This window comes from Plectropomus leopardus, chromosome 9, assembly GCF_008729295.1.
Source record: "Plectropomus leopardus isolate mb chromosome 9, YSFRI_Pleo_2.0, whole genome shotgun sequence".
NCBI classification, from domain to species: domain Eukaryota; kingdom Metazoa; phylum Chordata; class Actinopteri; order Perciformes; family Serranidae; genus Plectropomus; species Plectropomus leopardus.
The window spans coordinates 20,993,495-21,020,078 of NC_056471.1; the positions used below are offsets into that span (position 1 = coordinate 20,993,495).

Consider the following 26,584-nt stretch of genomic DNA (forward strand, 5'->3'; position numbering starts at 1 on the left):
TTATCTTTTTTATTTGGGGACTTTTTCTTTTTCTTTTAATTTTTTTTACTCAATTTTCTATTTGTGCTCATTTTCAGGTAATTGTTTTGATATTTTAACTAATTTCTTACCGTTACACTTTTTCCCCTTATTTTTAGTTAATAATGAAACAATTATGAATATAGTTTTATGGACATTTTCCTAGTTCTTCCCCCCTTTCTCCTAAAAGCTAATTCTCAACTCATTTTCTTGTCACCTTTTATTACTTTCTTGCAATTTTGGGGGCATTTCTTACCAAGTTGTTTACTCCCTTCATGTTTTCGAAAGAAATCAAACCAATTTGCTCAGGTTTCAAAGGATTATACAGCTTTAAAAAAAAAAAAAAAAAAAAAAAAAAGGCATCTGAACGCAGCACGAGAACACTGATGCTGATCCAGGTTTTAAAGGGTTAAGTGGCTGAATATAAAAAGTCATTCCTGCATTTAAGGATACCTTCAGTTACAGAGCAGTGTTGTGTTCACCTGCATGGACTTCCTCCTGAGCTGAACTGCTTCTGGCTTCAACTGTGTTTGGTCGAAACTGGGAAAGTCGCCCAGTCCTCGCCTGTAGGTTGGACTACACCTGGGACAGCAGACTGGATAACTCAGCAGCATTGCGGTAAGAACAATGTCGGCGGTGTAGAAGCTGTCCGGTGATTTCTTTTACATTGATATAGTTTATATTCATTATTCAGTAAATAGGGATCTCTTTGTTTTAGCTCGCGACACGTTAGCTGCTTCCGGAAAACAACCTTCACACAGGTAAGGCGAGTTTCGGTCTCCACTTGAGCTAATCTGCCCGATTATGTGGAAAAAAACATCATCAAACTAAGCTGTTTTACGCTTCTGGGGTCGTTTAAAGCTCGCGTTTAATGGTTAAATATAGATGCATCGTATTCTGTCATAAAAGTGAGTTTCTGAGCTGAAGGTGTGTGGCAGTTAGCGCTTTTTTCAGCAGGTTATGAGCTGAAGGTGAAGCCATGGCAGATTTATCAGCCGTGATATCGTCCATGTGAGTGAGAGACACACATCAAGGTGAACTTTTATTACCTCCTCTGTCATTGTGATGTGTCACATCGAGCTGTGGTGATTAGGACCGAAGCAGCAGTCATGAGCTGACAGGAGAGGGGCAGTGAGTTATTTATGGTCCCAGTGACAACACTCACATCCAGGGAGAAAAGTCAGTACGCACGTCCGTGTTACTGTGTTTCAGCAGCTTTTTTCATGTGTAAATGCTCACTGGTTTTGGTACATGTGTGTATTGATTTGAAGGTTAATATCAGTGGTGGAAATGAACTATATTTAACTGCAATGAGTGTATTTCTTTATCATGCCACATTTTGAAGGGAAATATTACACTTTTTGCTTCGCTATTGTAATCTGATTGCCAGTAACTGATTCAAAAATTACATAAAAAGCATTAAATAAGTTAAAAAAACGTATTTATATAGCGCCTTTGATACGTGGAAAGCAGCTGTGCTTTACAGAGATTAAAAAAAAAGAGATGCATGAAGGGATAAAGAATAAAATAGCAATAAAATATACAAATGAGAAGAATCAGAGGGTAAAATACAACATACATAAGCACTACAATATTAACAGTTCCAATATCAGAGACAACAGATTGATAAATGACTGATTAATCAACATCATCTCACAATTGAAAAAAAAACAGTGGCATAAAGGGGTAAAACAGTGTAATAAGATTTCTGATCTAAGGGAAGGCCAGAGTGAAAAGGTATGTTTTGAGCCTACTGTCGAATATGCAGTGGAATTGTCTTTCATAATTTGGGAGTATAAGCACTGAAGGCTGCTTCTGCCACTTTTTTTGTGAGTCCCTGAGACTGTTAATAGTCCAAAGGCCGATGACCATAGTGCACGATTAGGAGTGTCACATGGGAGGCAGCTTGCTATGTATGAAGGTAACGTTATCATTAAGACCTTTAAAAACCAAAAACCAACTAATTTATATCAATCCTGTATGATACAGGCTGCCTGAAGAGAGACGAGTATGGGATTAATATGTCCTCCTTGTCTTGTTTTTGTTACTACTCTAGCTGCTGTATTTTGTATGAGTGAAGTTCACTAACTGATGTCTTTGGGAGACCAGGAGGCAGGGTGTTACAGATGTCCGTTTTGAGAAAATAAAAGCATGGGTATATAATCTTTTTTTTTTTTAATTTTATAAACTTGTATTTGATCTGCAGAGTAGAAATTGGGTTGTTGCAGCATCACAAAGGATGGAAATAAATAGCCTCGAGAGAGTAAAACATAAATAGTTCAAGGGATATAAAGCTAAAATAAGACTAGAGGTAAAAATAGAAGCAACACAAGAGCTATTAAAGACACTTTTTCAAGGAACTGCCAGTGTGATGTGATTAGTGGGGTTTTATCTTTTTTACACAAAATCAGTCAACAGCTAAGTAATAACACTCATTTCTGTTTGTGTTGGTTGATTACGTGACTTTTACTGTAATAAGAAGTGCAGAGGGCTTTTTGTTTAGGAGTTACCTTCTGCCCTTCATGCTGAACACAAAGGCAACATCCGTGGCTGATGATAAGTTAAAGCCATGACTGGTGTTTGTTTGGTATGTGCAGGCAGGCTATTGTACAGTGGGAGGCTCAGCAGCCCAACGAACATAAGCTTAACCTCCGTGTGTGACATGTCGGCGAAACACTGGTGCCACACCACGAGGGAGTCTGCAGCGAGGCTGAGAGCCCAACTGGTTGTGTGAAAGTAGAAACTGGGAGGAAATTTGGGTGGAAAACAGTCTGGGGAATGATGGTTTTTATGGCTGTCAGATGGACTGTGCTGTTGATTATTTTTCTGCGTACAGGTATGCAATGCAAATATTTGTCATTGTATTTAAAGCAGCATTTTGACTTTGCATGTTGTTGCTATAGCAATTACATGATGTTTAAACTGTGGTCATGATTCAGTGATAAAGGAAACGAGACTTCAAATATCCGTGCAACTCCAATGATAAGTAATTTGTGCAGCCATAAAAGTGTAATCTTGGACATGTTGGAGCTTTTCACTTGATTATGTCCCATTCAGACAGTGATGATAAAGAGTCATTCATCTCTGGGTAGTAATTTATTCTTCATGTGCAGCATTCATTTATATTAGAAGCACCAGACGTTGATGTAAGGTAGACGTAGACGTGACACACCTCCGGTCTTGTGGACTCATGAGGAAATTATTTGTCTAACAGGGCTTCACCTGCGTTCACTGAGGGTGTGGCAGCACATGTGATTCACTCACATCGACCATCAAAGCGAGTGATTCTGCTCGGCTTTGAAGGAACGCCACCTCCAGTAATCCTGTGGGAGACTGGAGTACACCGTATTTCCCTCTAAAGCTTAGACTGTCACATGATTACAAGGCATTTGATTTGGATAAAGGCGTTCCCTCACTGAGGCAGGTCGTATTGAGCAGATATGCTTTGCTCGGCTGTAAACCTTTAATAACATATTATATCCGTCTATTGCAAAACTGTCTTGTTGTGTTGGTTTCACAAACACAGACTTTAACTCTGGTCTAAAATGTCTATTTAAGTTTGGGATTCCTGTGATTTTCATGCTCTAATGTAGTGGATTTATACATATCTGTTAAATTGTATTTGTGACGTTAAGACGGATATATTAATGAAACAAACAGGCATTCATAACATGATTATCTTGGCCAAAGCAATTGTGATTCACGATATTATTCCAATAATCATCCGAGTTCACAGAGTTTCCCACAGAATTAATATCTATGTTTGGCAGTAGCTTATTAAACTTTTTGAAATGTCATTATATCTTTCAGTATGAAATATGCCGATGAATGATTGGGATCTTTTATGGTTTTTGAGGACAGTGCATATGCGGTCTGTTGGAGTTTTTTTGAGTGCTGCTGGACATCATATTCATGATTATGCTGATCATAGAAATTCACCACAATCAATATATTGTGAGGTTTTTTTTTCTCGCGAGATCTGTGTCCAATTCTACAAACTTTCTCAAAGAAACTTAAAACTGAGGACGTTACCTTGAAAGAGTAAATGATTGAAATGAAAAAATGACACTTACTTTTTCTAGTACTGCATAAAGGGCTGGATATCAGTACTTGATACCTTTAAAGTATCAAGTAACGATACGAGATCGTCTCAGAAATGTCACAGTATTACAGAATTATTATCATTATCAGTAACAATGACCGTCAGAGGAATGAAAACAGAAAGTTTTTTGTTTGGTTGAACAAATGTTTGATTACCATAACTGGAACTCAAACCCATTTTTTAATAGAAGTAGGTGTAAAAATTCTCCCTCAATTAAAATAAAGGTGAGATTTGCTGTCAAGTTGCATTTTTTTCAATACCATACATAAGCAAATGTACTCAAAATGATTACCATCAACAGTTGAACCACGGTATACCTTGAAACCAGTAGCAGCCCTAGTATAACCAGAATAGCCCAGCACCAAGTAGTATTCAAAGCATCTATACAGTCAAAGTTACCTGCACCTTGGATCTATCCGGGACGTCCTGACTCCCCTCTGGATCGGGAAAGCCTGATGTTAAAGTCTCTGGTACCGCTCTCCTCGGCGAATGGTCAGTTCATCGTCTTCTCATTGGCCCAAAACATTTCTGAAAATAATGGAAAATGATTATCACAGTTTTTCAGAGGTGATGTTTCCAAATGGCATTTTTTGTATGACTTACAGTCCAACATCCAAGGATATTCACTTTATAATGATATCAAACATAGAAAAGTAAAATCTTACGCTGTAAAGTCTGTCTGTAGTGAACTGAAATAGTCAGTTCATTCACCAATCAATCGAGTAATCGTTTCTGCATTACAGAATCTCCATTTCACATGGAGGAACCCAATATGAGCACCTTAAACTGCTGTCATGCTGTATCCTTGAGAAACGTGGAGATATATGCTGCTGTGTCAGTGTGGTGATAGTGGACAGTGAAAGATGGCTACAGAGCCGGCTGCCTTCAGACAAAATCAACAGGAGGGAACCAGCAACCTCGAGGGTCGCTGTAAGTCTTCCTGCGAGGATGACCTCTGCTCTGATGAAGACATGCTTCACCCTCAGTGAAACACATCAGGTGCTCTCTGTAGTCAGCTGTGACTCTCAGCTAGTCACCTTATCACAAAGCAAATAATACACCTTAGGTACAGAGTGATATGAATGTTTTATTGATAAGAGGATCAGCTGTACCCTTTACTGCAGGGCAGCAGTTTGCATTTAACGTAAATGTATTGTTTATCTTTTGTGTCACTTTCTTGCACCATGTCACATGCTTTCCAAATAAATGGAGCACAGCCTGGTTTCAATTGTGTTTCCCTCTCTGCGCTGCAAGATCCATGACCCCTATCCATTACAGGACGAGGTATCACCTGTACACAGTAAAGACAAAGCGAGAAAGACGGCCTCTGCGACCTCAGCTAGTTTGCATGTACGTGGAAAAATGTGTGCACACATAAATGTAATGGGGACCTGTGTGTTTGCAATCAGTCGATCAGCTAAGAGTACTTTACCTGTGGTAGTGCAACATCAGCAGTCTGAGCCCCCACCCCTCACACACTCACACACACACACACACACACACACACACACACACACACGCACACACATTCACAGGCATTTACAGAGGCACCTTCCTCTCACTCTGCCTAGTTACACCAATTCCCCACTGCATTCCTCACACCGGTGCAGTCAGAGCTCATACACATCCACACTCATGCACACAAATATGTGTCCTCACACACACACACACACACACACACACACGCACGCACACAGGCAGTATTGTGACGGTGTGCTGCTGGAGAGGCAGGGCTCTGGTTTCATTCAGCCTCAGGCAACTGTGGGGTTAGAGTCTCGTGTTTGCGTGCAGTGGCTTCAGGGGGCTTGACAACAAAGATATCGGTTCGGGTGAGTCGCTCCGAGGCAATAACAGCGAAGGTAAAGCACATTTTTTTGTGCCTGAAATCTTGGAAATATAGAGGAGGAAACTGAAGGTAGTGAGCTCATTGTGGTGGCTTATTTGTCTCTTTTTTCACACATTGTAACATTTTTCTTTTGTGTATTTGAGGCAAAAGTCATGCACCTTAAGGTGGTGGTTTTATTTATTTCTGACCCACTTCAGACTCTCAGACAGCATGAAGTCCTCTCAAGTGGTGCCTGTGAATTTTTTTTTTTGGCTTAAAACTTGTTACAAAAGGCATTTACTGCAACTTACAAGAGCAATGTGTCTGATTTAGTGGCATTTAGCAGTGAAGATTGCAGACTACAACCAGCTGAAACTGAAGCTTTTCTGAAAACTTAAGGTGTTCTCACCTTTTTTATTTGATAACTTAAAATCCAGACAGTCAGGAGGTTTTAGCAGAATTATCCAAAGAGGTCTCTTTCTCTCCAAAACAAACAGACCCGGTGAATTAAATCAGCAAAAACACTAAGTAAAGCAGTTTCGTTTTAAAATTCTGTGTTTTTTCAATGCTGTTCACTAACTTTTGTGGCCAACATGAAAACATGAATGGCTCTGTCTAAAGCGAGTGTTTGGTCTGTAGAAACATGGCGGACTCCATAGATGAGGACCTGTAGATAAAAACAGCTCATTCAACTCGATGAATTTACTCAATTTCAATTTACTCAATTTACTCCACTAAATAACAATGTTTGGCTCCCTAACAAGTCTTCCCCTCAACACCCAATTTTTCTCTTATTTTTTAAATTCATTTTTCCTTTTTTAAATTTTCATTTCTCCTTTTTTTCTTTTTTGGTCTTAGTTTATTTACTTTAAATAAAAAAAAATTTCTCTCCTTTGTGACTTTTTATTTTATCTTCTCTTTTCTACTTTTGGGTTTTTGTTTGAAGACAGACTTATTATGTAATATTCCATTTCTACTAATATAACCCTCTAAATCCTACACACTGGACCTGTTTGCTCCTAACTTTAATGGGTAATTAAATCCATACATGCACTGTTGAATGGATGCAATTTATTTCACAAACTTGTTTTATGAGATCTAACTCAATGCATTTTTTGTTATTTATGATATGTCCATTTATTTGATATATTTGTTCATACGTGAACTGAGCGGCCAAAAGTTTCTGCAAAGAATGCGATCCTAATCAGCACTCTCCTTATGAGAGAATTAAGGAGATTAGGAGCTGCACAAAGGGATGGAGACCACTGCCGATTGGGCGTAAGGGGTCATTAGTGATGGGGGGTTGCATTTCTGCCCATTTCATTCAAAATTCTTACTCCCGTGTTGTGCCATGCCTTTGTTCCCTCCCATTAGCGAGGGTTTGACTTTAGTCAGTTTTCTCTCGCCTCATTTCACAGAGTTTAGCCCCTTCAGAGTGAAGCACGGGGACTTTTAGCTGAGATGAGAATTCCTTTTGTCCCTCAGGAAACTGGCTGGGAGGAAGCAGCTGCGGCTTGTTGCCATATTGCTGCTGCTCTGTGGATTTGTCATTTCCTGTGGAGCTGGCCGGTATGAGTAGGAACAGTCCAACTTCTGCAGGAGACCTCACTGTGTTTTCTCTCTCAACAGAAAATCAAAATGAAGACGTGGAGATAACATTTGTCACTCTGGATCATCGTATCACTTCCACAGTTTGACTGGATTTTAGCTCCAGATGTGCAGACGAAGACTTATGCACCAGACACAGTTTTTAAGGAGATAAGAGGACACGGATCATTTCCAGAGAAGTTTGGACTGATCTTCTTCAGCCAATGGCTACAACAGAAACCAAAACTGCTGGCAGCGGTAGCACTGCGGGTCTGTCGTGGGCTCGGGTTTGTAAGGAGTGTGGCCAGCAGCACGATGGCATGGACAGCCACCTGTACGAGTACCAGGACGAGGTGGACGATGAACTGGTTTGCCACATCTGCCTGCAGCCCCTCCTCAGACCCATGGACACCCCTTGTGGCCACACATATTGTTTTCATTGTCTGAGCAACTTCTTGAAAGAGCAGGACTTCTGCCCCGTGGACCGTCTGCGGCTGCAGCTGCATCAGTGCCGTCCCTCCAGTCTGCTGGTCAGGAACCTGCTGGACAAGCTGATGGTGATGTGTCCTCACTCTGCAGAGTGTCAGCAGCAGATGCAGCGCTGTGAGCTGCAGCCTCACCTGCACAACAGGTAAGATGCCGTACGGGATGCTGGCAGGTTATGACAGCAGTTTTAGTGCATATTATTAAACCTTTACTTAAAATGACTGGTCACAGTTTGTGTTATTTTAGAGAATGCTAAAAACTGTAAAAATTGTTAAATGATTACTGTTTTTAATTGCAGAATTTCAAAAGTTAATCACGATTAATTGTATTTTTTAATCACATGTTTTCAATATCATTATTAGCCTTACAAAACAGTTAGGAAGTCTATATTGACAGGTAAAGGAATTCCTACCAGACTGTCTTGATTAGGAATCAAATGGCAATTAAACTGTATGGGACTAGAATAAAATGGGCTTGTCTGTAAAGGTGAGACTCATGGGTACCAACAGACCCCATTTTTGATCAGATATGTTGAGGTCAGAGGTTAAGGGACTCCTGTGAAATAAAAAGCCATGCCATTTTCCCATTGCCAAAACTCAGCCTAACTTTGGAGCGATACCTTGCCCCTTCCTGAGAAGCGAGACATGGCACCACTGGATTCCTCGGGTCTTTAAGTTTCATATGATACCAGTATCATCACTTTAGCTTTAAAACTCAGCCCAGTACAGCCTCTTAAAGACAGAAATGTTGGCCAATGATTAACGCTCTAAAAAAATAGAGATCACTTTGTGATTAACTCTAACAACCCTACAAAAAATACTAGGAATGCACATTAATATCGGCAAGTCAATGATATCTGCGAAAAACAGCTTTAAGATGAATATAGGCATCAGCCAGAAGTGAACATTTGTGCTGATATGACAGGTGGTAAGATGAAGCTTCAACTAAGTGACTTAAATCCATTGAAATAGGTCAAATTCTGTTCATTTTGAGATTGTCAGGAATGCTTCAGGGAGAGCATCATCCAAGACTGTTAAAGTGTGATGAATTTTACAGTTTCATTTAACATTTGTCACATAAAAATAAATATGGCAATATGTTTTACATGTAACTTAGGTTAAAGTAGTTTATTTCTTTGCCCAGTGAATATGTACATTTTGACAAGCACTATATTTCATGTCTGCAACTGCCACCCATCGTGATAACAGCAGACATTACCTGTTAATTCCACTACAGGAGAGACTTAATGTTCTCTGCAATTAGGTGGAAAAACACATGTAAATATAGGCATCGGCAAGAATTAGTTTTGAAAATATCAGAATAGTGTAAATCAGCAAAAATCCAATACAATGCAAAAAATATATTGCCTGTCTTTAAGAGGGTGTTTGCAACATCATGAGCAGCCATACTAATCCTGTTCAATGATTTTGTAAATATGCTTTGAACCTTCAGTCACCTCTTACAGGTTGCTGTAAAATCTAACTTTGCCTTCGTTCGTTATGCTGCAGCAGGGGAAACCCTCACATAGTACAGTGCAGACGATCTCACCAACAACAGACTGTTTCACAGATTTGAGGGTTAATGCACGGATGATGAGAGGGGGAGACATCCTGGATTTCATCAATTTGTCAAGAAGCACAGAAAAGCTTTTAGCAGGAAATCAAGGGATTTGAGGCATGGGTTCAAATAAAGGCCAAGGCATATCAGGGAGAACCCAGGATTACAACTGCAGAGTTGTATATTACAGTAAGTAGGCTATTACATAACGAGGTGTTGGGCATGTAACCAAAACAGCGAACAGTGGATAATAATAAATAGCAAGATAACGCTGTAAAAAGAAAATGTGACAATGAGATATTCCTTCTAAGGGTGTAAGAAAATATTGACACCATTGAGTATCATGATATTATGTTTTGTAAAACTATAACTATATTCTCAGAAGAACTGTATACATTTTTATTTAATGGTTTACATGCAAAGGTTAGTGGCAGTAGTTCATTTAGTTTTTTGTTTGAACCGCCAACCGCTACGTCTTTCAGTGTTATAATCTATCAACCAGTATAACAAAACACAGGGAAAAGGGGGCTTTGAAAGAGGCAGAGGCTCAAAGGGCAGGTAGCTCCTGAAATTATATATATATATATATATATATATATATTTATATATATATATATATATATACACACACACACAGAAAGCAAATGTTTCGTGGCGAAAAAGCATACTTTTTTGTTTTCATAAGGAGGTTGAGTTTTCAAAGATTTCGCACGCTGAATACAGTCATCAAACGACCACATAAAGGTGTCACTCGATCACGTAGTGCCTATACTTAAAAGGGTTATAAACAACACTTTCATCCTCAACAAAATCAGTGCATACCAAATCTACTCCTTCCATTCTTACTTTTCACAATAAAAGCCGTAGACATATACACTGCATAACTGTTTACCAGACAGAACTCAAATTGACTCAAACCATTTCTCTAAAAAGAAACGTATTAAAACAGCACACAGCAGCTTAGGCAAGACAACAGCTTAACTCAGACTGACTCCCGGAGGCTACTTAAGGTCACTAGGGTCTCATGAGTTGTTGCAAATTTGCATCGCTGCCACTATGAATACTTTGATGCCCAATATTCCCAAGTGAGTAATACACACTAATTTACAAAACTATCTGTCGGTATAAGTGTGAAAATTACTATTACGGTTTGCTTGTACAGTCATGAGAGAAAAGAAAGAAAAAAAAGCTAACAAGTAGCCTATAAATGTCAAACTATTCCATTATAGTGGATATTTTATGGCATATTTACAGTAAATGTCTGGTACTCCCATATACATATAGCCTACTGCGCGCACACATCTGCACCTGAAGGTAATCATAAGATCTGAAGTTTAAGTCATGACAAAAGAATTCTGACTTCTTTGCAGGAATTTAAAATAACTGTCATCAAAACTGATAGTCTCTCCTCTATGTGCCCTTTAATAGGCTGTTTCCTCCTTTTTTGAGCCGAACCATTCATTCCCGTTAGCTCAGTCTGTTTTTGAACACTCAAACTTGTAATTATTGAGCTCAAGGCTCGAGGTGCAGGTCAGTCGATGTGTTTTTCACATGGCCAGAGTGGCGCTTATCTTCGGCTGTGACGCAGTCAATTGTGGCCGGCTCACAGTCCTGCTGCAGCCTCTCTGTGCAAACAATGAGGAGACAAAGTTCAGGCATGAGGAGCAAGCAGCAGTCCCAGCACTCTGGCTTCATCACACTCAACCTGTCTCACTCTGCAATGCAGTGAAACTGTCTACTCATCTGCATAGTGCTCCTGCTCTGAACCCTGTGCAGAAATACTCTCTCATTGTTTCCTCTAAAACAACAGTCTAAACAGTCTTTTCTGAGTTATGACAGCTTCTAATAAAATCATGAGCAAAGAACGCACTATATTGAGTTTGAGTTCGCTTTTCTTTTACCATCAAAGATACTTTTAAGCAGCACTCAAACACACATTTTTAAGTTAATGACTCATGAAAATAAGTATTATAATATTTAAGAGGAATCTTTAGTGTTATGTGCTTAATTACTCTCAATATTAACATTATAACAATATTAACAAGTTTTTGATTTGACAAGGTTGAAAAAATTATATTGCTACAATTACATTTTCTTCTGTAGTTTTTAGCTTTTTGATCTGTTTGGTCATGTCAGATATTAATTCAGTTAGACAATTTTACTTTGAACTTTAGTTGTGTATTTCAACTCACAATATTAAAACCTGAAGGGGGCAGGGGGGCAACAACATAAACAACAAAAATGGCCTACAAATTATAGTAGTCCTACTTTTTTGGCCTACAAGTCCCTGACACACAGTTTAAACTGTCGTAGTACGGGGTCAGGGGAGGTTACTTAAAATCCTGAACTCATGGTGGTGAAGAGTTAATTTATTAAACCAATCACATTAAGTCACGACAACTTGAATTATTTTTTTAAATCAATTTGAGCAGAAATTTGTGTTTAAACTGCGCACAGTATAGAGTTGATGTAATTATCAACATTATTACATCAACACAACTCATCAAATAATGTCTGCAACTTGAAAAGATTATAAAAATCAGTGAATTAGAATCTTTAACCTGCAACCGTGCACATAATTTGGTTATGGCGATAGGTCCGCTGAATTTTACTTTTTAAAGTGAATCCATTTTCTTTCTATTTCTGTTCATCTATCTCTCCCACTCATTTATCTATCTAGTTTGTGTTGTCTTCAAAAGAGTAAAACTCATGGTCAATCGTCTCTTTAACTCCTGTCTGTCCTCAGATGTCCTGTGTTCAGAAGACTGAGGGAGGAGGCAGAGAAGAGGAAGAGGCCCTCGTGGAATGAGCTAAAGGGGCGTAAGGGGGACGGGGAGTCATCTGGTGATGCCAAACACTCAACAACACTGTCCCGAAATCCCACCAGAGATCAGCCTGAGCCCGGGCTCATCAATCCTGCCTATGAAGAAAGTGAGGAAGGTATGGCGTCATTTTATAAGTAACAGCCACCATTATATTACTGATTAAATCCAAACGGTCTGTTTTCTGTCCAAACAGCAGAGTACAGGGACTTTTCTGTTATCTTTGCACCTGCAAACACACAAACATGGAAATTGAGCAGTCCAATGTCCAGCCACCCTTAGTTACTGTATCTAGGCTGACCTGAGCGGCGACCTCTGGGGCCAAAAAAAATTAAGCCAATGAGAAAGTGCCAAAAACTGCAGTTCCTCAATTGCCATTTGAGGCAAAAGAGAGTAAATCCTCATTGACTCTGATGTTAAAATGCCAAACATTACAGCAGAAATACACATGCCTTAATATCAAGTAGGTCTAATCTTATAAAACTGAATCATTTTTATTATTATTATTTTTAGGCTATATTAATTATTAATGTTTGTTTATTAACTGGCCCCTGCCTTACTGTCATTTTGCAAAGGTGGCCCCTGGCCAAAGGAAGCTGAGTAAACCTATTTTTAATTTTTTTGTACCACCAACTGCAGATCAAATTTCCCCTTGAAAGACAATAAAAGCTCTGAACTCGACTCATCTGTTCTAGCCTGAATCTTAATGGTTTCCCTGCTATGGGGTTAGGGTTAGTTGGGGAAGTTGGTTGTTGGGAAACAGTGATGTTTTTTAGCCTCGAGGTTTTAAGGAGTCTGTTACAGGTGAATCATCAGCCAAGTTGTTGAATGTGCACCAGCTCACAGATGAGGTAACCAGACAGTCTCATCACTGGGAAAAAACCCTCTAAACAACCTGCCTGCCAGTACTCAGGGACCAAATTCCACTAAAACATAGTTGCCAGGCAACTGGTAACCAGTGTCCACAGAGAAGTTTGCATAGTTACCATTATAATCTATATTTTAATGAAATAACACCGTGTGCTCAAGCCTAAGTGAAATACAATGAGCTGGTGCCAAGTTTTTTATTTATTAATTCTTCACATTTTTGCATAAAAGTGTCAGCATGTTGACTCATCCAGGTTATAAGGTTATTCATGCCCTCCTGATAACTGTGGGACTAAAAAGATAAGCAACACTGCTGAGGAGTTATCTGTAGCATGTAAATACTTGTGTTGTCTGTCCGTTCGCACACATCAGCTCCAAGATTGAGACATTCGGTTCACTTCAGTGCGTTAGAGCTATTTTATTGGGACGATTACAAGCTGCTGTCTGCTGTGCTTTTCTCTGTTTCTTATCTAAAGCTGGTGCTCAGTGTGAGCTGTAAAAACAAAAGTCACCTTAAGTTCAAAAACTGGTTATTGGTTGTCACAGTGTTATATAATTGTATGCATGTCTCTACTGGTGAAGGTGTACTTTAGATGAATAGATATCAAAGCTTTGTGCTGTGTGTGTTCCTGGCAGGTAGATGAGAAGATCAATATCTGTTTCAGTGCATCAGTTTTCCTATGAGACGTATTATCTGTGAGGGATATAATTAATGAAGACCTGAACCACCTTTTTTGTTAAGCATTACATATTAATCACAACTTGTTCTGCCAAGCATTGTCTCCCTGGTGCTGTTTTGAAAGATAATTTCATTAAAACATGGGTGGTATTTTTATAGCTCTAGCCACCATTTCTGCAAGTTATAGTTACGTTTACTTAAAGTAATTTGTCGAGATTGGGAACACGGTGACGTCACTGCAAAGACGTCAGTTGGAGCAAGAAACACAAGCGGTCTGATCATCAGGGAAGCTGTAAACAAGCCAACAGAGGTCAGATGATCTAAACCTCTCTATTTAGCTGGTGAAAGTGAAAGTGCTGAAAATGTCTGAAATAATCCGTCCTTGCAGCTGTGTCCTCGTACAACAACAACAAGTGTGTTTGGACAAAGCTGAATCAGGAAGTTGTTTTATAAACTGTGATGGATGTTGAGAATTTAAGTTATGATTTTACTGTCTCTTACACAAATGTTTAGCCAGTCTGGGAGTTTGTTTAAAACCTGAACGATTGCCTGAGTGCTCATGTTTATTATTCTGCAGGACTATTTTTTTAATGACATTGTACTGCCAGATATTAGGAGTAGGTAGGAAGGAAGTCGGGGCTTTATAAAAAGATTCAGGTTTCAGGCCTTAAGCAGCAGGCATCAAAGAGGGACAGCACAAAAAAACCTTCAAAAATAAGGAGGTGAAAGACCAAATGACAGTGGATCTGGGGTTACTTTCACTTCTGCTGGCGAGCAATGTTTATCAGCTGTTTTACAAGGTACGGTCAGCCAACAAGAGCTAAGGAGTGGGAGTATTTTCTCCGTAAACATGGGAAAACAGCCACATTAATTCCACTTGGTTTTCTGCTTCTCTTCCTCCAGATAACACCCCGCTGCGGTCCAGTCTGGTGGCCGAGGCCAACGTGGTGGAGCTGTTCAGAGAGGAGCCCGAGGAGGAGCTGGGCCTTCGCATCGTGGGGGGGAAAGACACACCGTTGGGGAACATAGTCATCCAGGAGATTGTCCGGGACTCGCTGGCAGCTCGTGATGGCAGACTGGCCCCTGGGGACCACATCTTAGAGGTGAGACAAGTATTCATTTCTTCCTCAGCGAGGGAATTCAGCCGTGTCCCGGTGGCGTGGCGTTTCTTTTCAGCATATTTTTGCCTAAACACTTTGTTGCTGAGTTGTTATCATATTGTAAACAAAGTGCTTTGCAGCGAGGAATGGGAAAGCTGATCTTCAAGATAGACAAGTTTGATCTCCATGGAAACAAGGCGTGGTTATTTTCTCCTTGCCAAACATGTCAGTGTGAACGCCTTTAACCTGGCTGTTGTTGGTGTCACTGATTGACTTGCTACTTGAGAGGTCTGAGAAGTGTTCAGACATGAAGGGGACTAAAATTTAGATAAAGAACCACAGTTATTATGAAACAATGAGGTGAGTTTTCAATTTGTAGTAATTATGAACTGCGCCACAATTATTTTCATGATCAATTAATCTTATCTTATAATGTTCTCAATTTATGGATCAGTTGTGTTGGCTATGAAACATAAGACAACAGTATCAAAGGGTAGTGCTGTTCAGTTACAAATTCAATTAAAAAACAGGAAATGTAGATGGGCCAGACAATGTCAGCAGCCTCTTTAAAACCATTTTTTTTAGCTTTTGGTTATGTATGGAAAAAAAATGCAATGTTTATCTTTACACTAAGGAAAAACAAAAAAATCTATTTTTGGTCACATATCTGACCCAGGCACATAAGAAAATGCAGAAACACAATAAAAAGAGCTATCGATACAAAGAAACATGTCAAGGGTAACCATTAACACACTGTGTCCCGTATTTACACACACACACACACACACACACACACACTTACTTCACCTCACAGACGTCAAAGAAAAGTGTGACTAAATGACTAAGGACGTGTTTTTGACCATTTGACCGTAGCCAGAGGTTTTGAAAAGCATTTAAGCATGATCATGAGAAAAACACTGATTTGTAAAAGATATGATTGGCGGTGATGCTGCGCTGCTCCGTACATCCTGTCTGAACGGTACTTCCCATGTGTAACCCAAGAGATAAGAGAAAGGATGAGATGGTTCCCCTGTGAGCCACTTCCAGACATTAAATGTAGTTTACATATTTTTATCATAGCAGAATATCAGATTTATGCACTGTATGGTGGGCCAGTCCGAGGTTCAGTCGGGGCCAGATGTGACCCGCAGGGTCCCAATTAAATAGGCCTGTCACAGAGCTCAATGTGTCGTCATCAAATGTCTTGTTTTGTCTGAACAAGAGATGTTTTATGATCTAAATATAATAGGTTAGTGTTAATTTTCTATGTATTCATGAACTCATTTTAAGTATTGATTTTTCTGCAGTACATATTTGCTCAGAAGAGAACCGAAGTGCAGAATATAAGTAAAGATTTTAATAAGTTGTGGTTTCCTCTCTTCCAAGAATGTCGTCCTCCTTGTATTTCTTCCCTCCGGTTCTCTGGGAACGTTGCACCACTGTAAGCCGAGCTCGTAGACTATTTCAGCTTCGGCTCTGGCAACTCTGCTTCAGTGTGTCCTCCAAAATCTAGCTTTTCCTCCAAAGCCAACCAATCACAAACGTGGAAACGAAAACAAAACCCTGCCATCGAAAAAAAAGGCTGCCTTCAGGATGTGAAACATTAGCTGCAGTGTTTTTGGCTTTGTGTAAAGCTGGTTGGGTGTAAAGAGATCCGATGAAGGCGAGCGAAGATTTCGTCATTAAGATCTTGAAACTCAATCTTTGTCTTCCCCTTGAATCAATGCATTGATTTTTGTGACAGCCTGATTTCACATCAGATTTGTGAGGTAAATATCTCCCTGGCAGGCTCTTATTTTAAACAGGAGAGGTGAGCTGATGGTAACTTGCAGCTAGTATTTGTTTTGATTCTAATGCAGGAAATATAGGTATGATATAAAAATTATCTTGGAGGAAAAGTAACATTTTCAATTCATCACGCTTTCCTGCTCAGCAAAAAACGCACTGTTGTGGCAGCATGGATGTCTGTGTCAGGCTGCTGCATCACCGACTGTTGTTTCTTCTCTCCGTGGCGTTGTGTCTCCAGGTGAATGATGTCAGTCTGGCTTCAGTCCCCCACGCCCGGGCCATCGCAGTGCTGCGACAGCCGTCCCTCCTCAGGCTCACTGTTATGCAGGAGAAAGGCTTCAAAACAAGGGATCCTCGCTCTGATCACCACCCGTCCTCCGGCACCACTGCCTCTCAGCCCTCTCACAGTCCCCATGGCAACACTACCTCCAATCACAACCCGGGCACTGTCCTGCAGGTGACACTAATGAAGAGCCAGCGCAGCGAGCCGCTCGGCATCAAACTCATCCGGAAATCGGACGAAAGTGGGGTTTTCATCCTGGACCTGCTGTCAGGAGGTTTGGCAGCCAAAGATGGAAAACTGAAGAACAATGACAAAGTGTTGGCCATCAACGGACACGACCTGAGGCACGGTACACCTGAGAGCGCCGCACAGATCATACAGGTATACTAAAGGACATATGATAGGATTTTCTACATTTTAGTAGAAAATAAAGTCAAAAAGTGACAAGGCAGCGAGTTATTAAGCTAATAACTGATAAAAAACACAGTGTGCAATAGTCCACCTTCCACCTTCTCTTCCCATTTGTCACTATTTCTTCCCTATCTTCAAACACACACACACACACACCTTGGAAAGAGGTGCCAACACCAACAAAGTCTTCAACAGCTCCAGATTTTTAGCATGATAGATATCAGGGAAGTGTCTACAATTCATCATTAAATCTCTGAGCTCACAACTTTGAACAGCTCACACATTGTGCTCGAATTCTGATTTGTGAGAACCAAGCCAACGCTGATTTGCCTCTGATCTGGGGCTATTGTTAGGAGCTCCAAAAACTGTTGCAAAGCACAAAGTCAGGGCCAACGTTATGCAGTGTGGAGAGGAATAAGAAATGCAGCAGCAGTAATGGTAAGATGTATATATATTTGTATTGGTGTTAATCGCTTTTTACTGTGTTTATGTAGGCGAGTGAGGTGCGTGTGAACTTTGTGGTGATGAGACCTGCAGAGACTCAGGAGGAGGCAGTAAGCAGCAGAGAGGGGCAACACAGCCGAGCAGCCAGGAGGGCACCTGAGCCGCAGTACTTCAGGCGCCAGTCCACCTACATGAAGGTAATTCCCTCACAAACTAACACTCAGACTGTTTTTTGAATAAAGTATTTTTTATCCACACTTACTCAGGGCCTTGCCAGCCGTTAAATACTTACAGTCTAAATCACAGGATATATATATATACTGTGGCTATATACTCGCTGGCTTTTTAAGCCGACATACACATCCCCTTTCGCTCACTGTACATTTAAAAATCCCCTTCACTACAAGAAACAGCCATAACCTCAAAGCCAACAGCCTAAATGCGAAAAATGGCATGTTTTGCTGAAATCTGTATAGTGGAATGCTTTGTGTCTGCTTTGTTGTTTTGGTGAATTTTTGCAAAGATGTACAGCAAATAAAACAACTTGTGAATGCACATCGTAAAAACCCAGACTCAGTCTTGCAGGACTCTCATGCCTGATGTTGATCAGCTTTTATGACACAACCAGTCAGACTGATTTGCTACATCTTTTTATCCCAGCAGCGGCTTGCAGTGACATTAACAACGTCACAAGTTCACTGCACAGGAAAACCAACTGCTCGACGTGAAGCAATCTCAGTTGACTGAGGGGCTCCGACTGACTATTCGAATCTCTGACTTTCAAGGGGCGGCTCTAACCAAAACAAGTTCCCTCCTGACATTATTTTGCAAAATCACCGTCGCTGCATCCTGAGCTTAGCTCCGCCTAAGATAATTGTGATTTCATACAAACAAGCTAGAGTGTTTTATCCGTCTGCAGCAGAATGACAATGTGTGCCTCCAGATCCGACTCTAGTGCTGTCGCAGCGCTGTGGAGAAAGTTCTGACGACGGGAGACCTCTGGGTTTCTAACTTCTTCGACACCACTAACCACAGTGTTGTTCTCAGTATGTTACAAACCTGACATACTTGTGTTACACAGTGTAATTGTGATGATCGCTCCTTTGTCAGTCACACTCAGCTGTATCATATACTGTCAATAGAAAAAATAGCACCCCCCCTCCCCAGTTGGGGGTGAGAAGCTTTGAGCGCAGACACCTGCGTCGGTGAGCGGAGATGAAAGCTCTTCTCCGGGGCCTCCCTCTGTCCTGATCAAAAGGCCTGGGGTGCTGCTCACTCTACTGCTACAAGACCACTGTCTTGTTGTTTTTTGGTTGTTTCTTTGGGTGGCGGAGGATCAAAGCTTGTAACAGTTAGCTTTCGCCTGCAGAGTCGAGCCTTTTCGTCTTGCTGGGGGGGGGATGGGCTCCCTGCTGGGGGGAGGAAGAGCCCCACCTCCCCCCAGCTTCCCTTCTGATGGTTTACAGACTCCAGAGAGAAACAAGGAGGCCTGTTGAAGCCGTCACTTTCCACACATCTTTTCCACTACGAGAGCTCAGTGTTGATCCTCACACGTTACCTCTACCCTTAGCTCTCAGCTCCTTCTCAAATGTTTCACATTTGTTTCTACAAGCAGTTTTGTAACAGGGATCAATTAAGTCAAAGGATCCTGGAGAGGCTGAAGTGTGTCCATGTCAAACGAAATAGCATAAAACAATAATTCTTGTGGAGAATTTGTGACACGTGGGATCCTGATTGAGGCCAATATTACTTTAAAAATCAGTCTGTAATGCTTGATCTTCATTTGTCCAATTGTCCATGTAGGATCCTCCAGGTGGGTTTTCCAGCCAGGAGAAAACTGTGAGCCTGAAGAAGGAGCCTCGGCTCTCCCTGGGCATCACCATCGCTGGGGGGAGGGACTGTCGCAGCCGTCTGCCCGTTTACATCACGAGTGTCCAGCCTGTCGGCTGTCTTCACCGAGATGGCACCATCAAAAGAGGTACAAAGCAACATCTGCTGACGTGTGATTTTAAATTGAATAGGAACTTTGTGCTGGAAGTTTTGCAACAGTTCTTCACTGCGGCTCGGGCTGCAACTATTATTTTGCAATATCCATTAATCTGATTAGTTTTTTGATGTTATCATTTGTCTATAAAATATCAGTAAGTTGTCAAATATACCCAGTTTTCTTTCCCTCCTCACAATTTGACATCTTCAGATGTCTTATGTTTGATCAAAACTCCAAAATCCAAAAATCTTCAGTTTACCATGAAGTACAACAAACAACATCTTCAAATCCTCACATAATGACAAAAATGATAACGCACATATCAAAATATGTGCTGATTAATCTTCTGTCAACTGACTAATCATCAGAGCTCTAGTTGTGATTAAATGAAAATGTGTGGCAGGTGTTATTGTGAGCATATTAAGAGTGGGGTCATGTCCGTTAATTCAAAATTTGAACCAGAAACATAAAAAAAATCATTCACTCTTCAAATGACCCATTTGTGTATTAATTACTCACCCAGTGTTGCACTGAATTCAGGAAGTGTGTTTTTCTTGCACGCCTCCACAGTGAATCCAAAGTTGAAAAAAAATCCTGAAGACAAGAACAAAACTGTGTAAATACATCAGTTTACGAACTCTCACATTACTTTTGCAATATAACCCAAGTATCATTTATCCAGTCGAACGCTCAGTGCTTCCCAAACACATGCATTTTCACAAAATTTAATATAAAACACTTCTGTAGACACAGCGTCACAGAGAAAAATAATTTTCTTTATGAATCCAGCATAACCCCGGGTGAGTAGTTGATGCAAACAGTCAGAACTCCTTTAACTGTGTAGAAATATTTGGATAAATACAGTGAACAAAGCATCAGAAAGAAACTATTCACAGGAAATCCATTACCATGTGACAGATGTTTGAATAGGAAAAGAGCAATTCTCTTTTCACTTGCTTTATTCAAGGGTGCAATGTGTTGCTCAAGGGCACTCAAACAGAGAAGGTGTGTGTTTAAATAAATGCTGACTTCTTTGAAAGAGGTGCAGTCTCTAAATATTGTCTGCCTCGGACTACGTCCTTTACGAGTCGTTTAAATTTTGTAATGCATGCTTTTTCTCCCTGTTTCAGAATTTCTCCTCTGTTTTTTAAAATTGTTTTCATATGAAAACTGCAGATAGATGACCTGATGATAAAATATAGTCATAGGTTTCATCCAGTCTCATCCATCTGGCTGAATTACAATTTATCCCCAAATTAAAGAAATTAAAATGAAGAACTTTCCCTCATGTTGAGCACAGAGATGCTCTTATTAAAATGTCCTTTCATGTTAACAACATCAGCTGTGTCTCCTCAGGGGACGTCCTGCTTAGCATCAACGGTGTGGATTTGACCCAGCTGACCTACAATGAAGCCGTTTCTGTGCTGAAGACTCAAACAGCTCAGTCCCAGGTGGTGCTCCGTGTCATCCAGACCCTCTCCGAGGAATCCGAGGAGGACGCAGAGGCTGCCAACAACGACGAGCTGGACACTGTGGACGACCCACGAGACGATGCCCTCAACTGGACGCCGCTGTGGATTCGTTGGCTGGGATTACCGAGGTAGAGCCTGAATCCTGTTTTCCACTTTAAGCGTGCTCTGGTTATTTTGATGTTAAAGAGTCAGCTCCGATGTTTGTCGTTTCAGTCCCATGCACTGGTGTCGGGACATCGTCCTGCAGAAGACCAACAACGAGAGCTGGGGCTTCAGCATCGTCGGTGGCTACGAGGAGAGCCACGGCCAGCAGCCTTTCTTCATCAAAACCATTGTGCCTGGGACACCCGCTCACTTTGACGGACGCCTCAAGTAAGTTAAAGGGACAGTTCAACCCAAAATCAAAAATACACATTTTCCTCTTTACTGTAGCGCTTTTCATCAGTATTGTTTTGGTGTGAGCTGCAAAGTGTTGGCGATAACGGCCATAGACATGTCCGTCTTCTCTTAAATGTAATGGAAGTAGATGGCACTCGACTTGTGGTGCTCAAAGCATCAAAAAAAGCATGTCGGAAAAACTCAACAGCAATGACCTGATTACATAAAAAAATAATCGACAGACCTTGTTGTGAGCAATTTCTTGTAGGAACTACTTTCTTTCTACCAAACTACACCCGTCAAATGCATCACTGTGCAGAGGGAAGCATGCATCTTCTCATGGACGTCAGACTCATGCTTGTGAAAGAGCAAGATGTAAACATTAATGGTGTCCTCGAGGTGCCTCGGGAGCCCCATGTACAAAAGAAGTGTCCATGGCCAGAGCGGCCGCGGGTTCGCTTCTAGCCCCGGTAGCCCTCTGCTGCATATCATCCGCTCTCTCTCGTTTTCATGCTCACACACTGTGCTGTCAAGAAAAATCAAAGGCTAAAAAAAATCTTTAAACATCAATGGCATCATCCTCAGCTGAGCTGTAACTTTAGTTAGCTCAAAGGTGCTAGTGCTATGATATTGGAGAGAAGGCAGACATCTCTATGGCCGATACCTCTTAACACTCAGCAACCCACACCAAAATAATCCAGATGGATAAAAAACACTACAGGCAAGAACTTTTTTTTTTTTAATTTATGGGGGTAAAATGTCCCTTTAAGCCCAATTGACACCTACGTGACGTGATAAGCGCTTGCATCCTTTCATGACTCTCCACATTAACGGTCTGTGGTGTTCTCCAGGTGCGGTGATGAGATCGTGGCGGTGAACGGAGCCACAACAGTGGGAATGAACAACTCCTCTCTCATCCCGATGCTGAAGCTGCAGAAGAATAAAGTCACGCTGACGGTGGTGTCGTGGCCCGGGAGTCTTGTGTAAACTGAACGCACCTGCACATTCACTCTCCGCTCTTTCTATCACGCTCTTTGATCAGCACACACAGATCCTCACGCTGCTCAGCTGCATTCCTGACTGGGTCACTCACTGTCCCTTCCACATGTAACTCACCGCTCGGTTACATCGTTCACTTGTTTGATCACTTATGTAATACTGAACATGTGACCTTCCTGAGCGTGGTCTCGGCTGGCGCCTGTTAAGTTTCAGTGTCCTCTCGTACTCTCTCACACATGATTGAACGACATGGCTTTAATCAGGGTGAAAAAAATGATGACAATCAGTGAATTATATCCTAAGGACAAACTGGAGGGATGTTTTATTTTTGGAACATCTTTTCGATATTTTTTCTGATTTTTTTTTTCCTGTCCTCAGTTGGTAAACATGTCTTCACCCAAAGATGAAACGTAGTGCTTAGTATATATGTAGACAGTTGTGATGAAGAACTATAGATGACTACATATAACACAATGGCTGCTGATCATATAGACTCATGCCAAAGACAGAAAAAAAACTCCCTGTCCTGTAGCTTTTGTAACAGATGTGTGATTTTATCAATTTTATTCACATTTCACCTTAAAAATCGTGCATCATGTTAAAGGGTAGCCTCTATGTTTTTAAACCTGGAGCCTATTTTCTTATGTTTTGTGTTCACGTAACTTATGGAGACACATTTTGAAAATGGGCCAGTACTGAGTGAGACCGCTGCAGCTGGCAATGGCTGAACAGGCTGCAATGTAACATTCACTTTATGTCCAATTAAAGTGCTCGTGTTTGCCACCGATAGGCTCAGATTATTATTTCAAGTGTCTGACAACAATGTTGAAAACAAAAAGATTTATTCCTGTAGAGATCATTTCCATAATGTTGTCAAACACTTAAAATAGTCATTGAGCTTTTCAAAAACGTAGATGCTCAGAGTGTTTACATTGCAGCCTGTTTGGCAGCTGCCAGCTAAAACACTCTCGCTCGATACAAGACCAATTTTAAAAATGATTGTCTTCATTAGTCACTTCAGGCTCAGACACACCAAAGTGACGTCAAAGAAAACTAGTGGTGACGAAGCTGATGGTTGCATCACCTCATGTCGCCAGTGTCTTGGCCAAAAAGTTGCACATGAACAATGTTCTGTGCCTGCATGAGAAGAAATAACTACCAGCAGACGGTGGTCGTCTGTAATCATCAGTGAAAAGGGAAATAGAAGATGCTAGTTTGCTACTCAGCTCATTAACAACACTGTACGATGTTGAAAGAGCAACGCTTATTTACCGTGCAGTAGTGAACAAAAGCACAAACCGTCAAGGAACGTTTCTGCCTGAGAGTTCAATGGCTAAAGGAAAACAGTCTTACCTTATGTAACATGTTTGCTTCAACCTCAGTTCCTCTCGACTTAAGTTGTTTTCTTTCCTCACTTTTGGTCCTCTTCTCGTGCGCTGAGCTGAATCAGAGTGATTTCATTCACTGAGGGCTCTGCTGCTGAGATTGATTCAACACGCAAAGGCCGACGAGGGACAAAGTTGTGGGACACACTGCAGCGACTGGAGTGACAGATGATCACCAACGGCACAACGTTAACCGACGTACCACAGACTGCAAGGTGTGTCAGGACCTACAGAGAAACATCATGACAAAAACAAGGTTCATATTTACAAAAGTTACCCTCTAACGATCAAATCAACAAGAAGCGACTTTGGTTTTAACAGGAAAGTTGTTGAAAAGTCAAAGAAAAGCCGTGCGGTCATTTTTGATTGGACACTTTCATTGCCGACACAGACAGAAATGTTCACTTTAAAGGAGCTTAAAGAGTTTGAAATACCTGAAGCCCAGTCCTATCTGAGCCATAAAAGTAATCAGTAAAATCTAAATGTACGATCCCTCCTAAACATAATAGCAAACCTGCACAGAACATTTAATCACAATTGCATAGGTCAGAAACAGCTTGGGTCCAGGTTTTTTTTTTTCTGTTTGCTCTAGAAATTGAAAATATCTGCAGCAGGACATAAACTTTTATATTGTTTAAAACTGTGAGCTGGTCTATAGAAGCAAATAACTTTGCGATGAATGTTTGGTCTTAATCAAAAGTGTCGTTAATCTATAAATAAAACATTCAGCAGACATTTCCATGAACCAGTGCTCTGTATTTATTTTAAAATGATCTCACGCTGAATGACCTTGATGAGCAGGTGCCTTGTAGACATTGAAGGACAAACCAGAATGTATAACGTTACTTGCCTTAAATTTCCACTGAACGAAAATGTGTTTTCCCCTCATTATTTACTTTTATTATAAACTGTTTATAGGGATTTCAAATGAGAATGACGAGAATGACGAGAATGACCATTTTCAGATAAACTTGTTACCTTGTTTTCTTTGAGTCAACACATTCCCGGAGGCCTTTCTCGTGTCTTAATTGAGACAAAACCTACTGAACAATTTAGAATATCATTTAAGAGTTTGTTTTTGAGTCTGTGATATATACAGTATATATACAGTAGATAATGTGTGTATTATATCCCGTCCGCTGTTTTATCATGTTCAATAAAATCATAACGAATCAAGGTTGTTCTCCTGTTCATACTGGTGCAGAACTGCATTCAGTGTGTGTGTGTGTGTGTGTGTGAATGTATGAATGTAGTTGGCCTTCACATGTTGCTATTGGTTACAATCTCATAATGGCCAGAGAGATCAGAGAGGTTTTGTTGTTGTGCCATGTTCCCTGGTATTATTTAATTATATTGTTTAATTCTTAAAACAACAATAATTAAAACTATATTTTCTTCTGTCTGTCCCACACTCTGTAGATATACTTGACTATATGAATTAGATCTAAGGGAGCTTAAATTTCTATTGATGCTACTGAAAAGGAGAGAGGAAGATGAAACGGTAGCTGATTCATAAAAAGACTGCTCATGATGAGGTTATAAATTTGATAAATTATTCCAGATTCAATAAAATTTGTTTTGTTGAATCCTAAAAAAGAAAGTCAACTTTTCCATTTCAAATATTTTTAAAATGATTCTGTATCAATCTGTCAGAGTAGGTAGTATTCAGTTTGGTGGTGGTTTAAAAAAAAAAAAAAGGTAAAAATAAAGTTATGAGGATCTAAAAATGTATTTGTGGTTGTCATGTTGTTTTGTATGATTTCTATTTACCATGTAATCACCTATTTAGCCAGGATGTAGATGACCAGGTGGCCCATTGTCTATATGATAGACAGATAGACAGATAGATGGGACTTAAATCAGTCACCTCAGTGGTCAAAAATGTCCAGTCAAACTGTGTAGTCTGTTCATGGCTCAGTCTGACCCCTAGAGGACAGAAACTGTAAAGAATAAAGAAGTGACTCAGGTACCTCACTTAATTTAGACTTATTTATGATTTCCATTTATAGTTGTTTTTCTGAAATTAAGCCTAAGCTCATCAGTCATATGTACATGCATGCACTCAAAAAGATGACTAAACTCATTTTTTCTACAAAGTCGAAACACAAGATGTGGGTGGTTCAGAATGCCTGAATGTACAGTTCAAGTTTGTAAATATCTGCATGTGCAAACACACACACACCACACATTTAAGACCTCTCCCGCTCTATCAAACACACACCCAGACACTTTTGTTTGTGCACGCAAACACTCGAGACAGTCAGACCAGAACAACCTGCTGCAAATGCAAAACGCGCCTTACAGCGCCGTGTGAAAGTATTCACCCCCCTGGCGTTTAGTCTCATTTTGTTGCATTTCATGCTATAATTTAAGTGTTTTTATTTGGATTTAATG

General features: G+C 40.5%; 1 protein-coding gene across 4 annotated transcripts; it reads left to right on the forward strand.

The window, feature by feature from the left end:
- Positions 1 to 486: 486 nt before the first annotated feature.
- On the forward strand, positions 487 to 25,360 carry lnx2b (ligand of numb-protein X 2b). Of its 4 annotated transcripts, XM_042493301.1 has the most exons (11): positions 487 to 636; positions 737 to 779; positions 7,575 to 8,163; positions 12,322 to 12,515; positions 14,847 to 15,046; positions 17,070 to 17,495; positions 18,020 to 18,166; positions 19,773 to 19,947; positions 21,313 to 21,556; positions 21,642 to 21,800; positions 22,658 to 25,360. In XM_042493301.1, exons 3-11 carry the CDS (start codon positions 7,757 to 7,759, stop codon positions 22,791 to 22,793), a joined length of 2,088 nt encoding a protein of 695 aa, XP_042349235.1. In that variant the 5' UTR covers positions 487 to 636; positions 737 to 779; positions 7,575 to 7,756; the 3' UTR covers positions 22,794 to 25,360. The 4 variants fall into 4 exon arrangements, with proteins under 4 accessions (XP_042349235.1, XP_042349234.1, XP_042349236.1 ...); XM_042493300.1 differs by having other exon boundaries at positions 487 to 779; XM_042493302.1 differs by lacking the exon at positions 737 to 779.
- Positions 25,361 to 26,584: the final 1,224 nt, after the last annotated feature.

Excerpts from the sequence above, each read along its gene's own strand:
- lnx2b (XM_042493300.1), top strand. The coding sequence starts at position 7,757 with ATGGCTACAACAGAAACCAAAACTGCTGGCAGCGGTAGCACTGCGGGT. Across the intron at positions 17,496-18,019 it reads GCGCCGCACAGATCATACAG|GCGAGTGAGGTGCGTGTGAA; the intron begins GTATACTAAAGG and ends GTGTTTATGTAG. Across the intron at positions 19,948-21,312 it reads AGATGGCACCATCAAAAGAG|GGGACGTCCTGCTTAGCATC; the intron begins GTACAAAGCAAC and ends GTGTCTCCTCAG.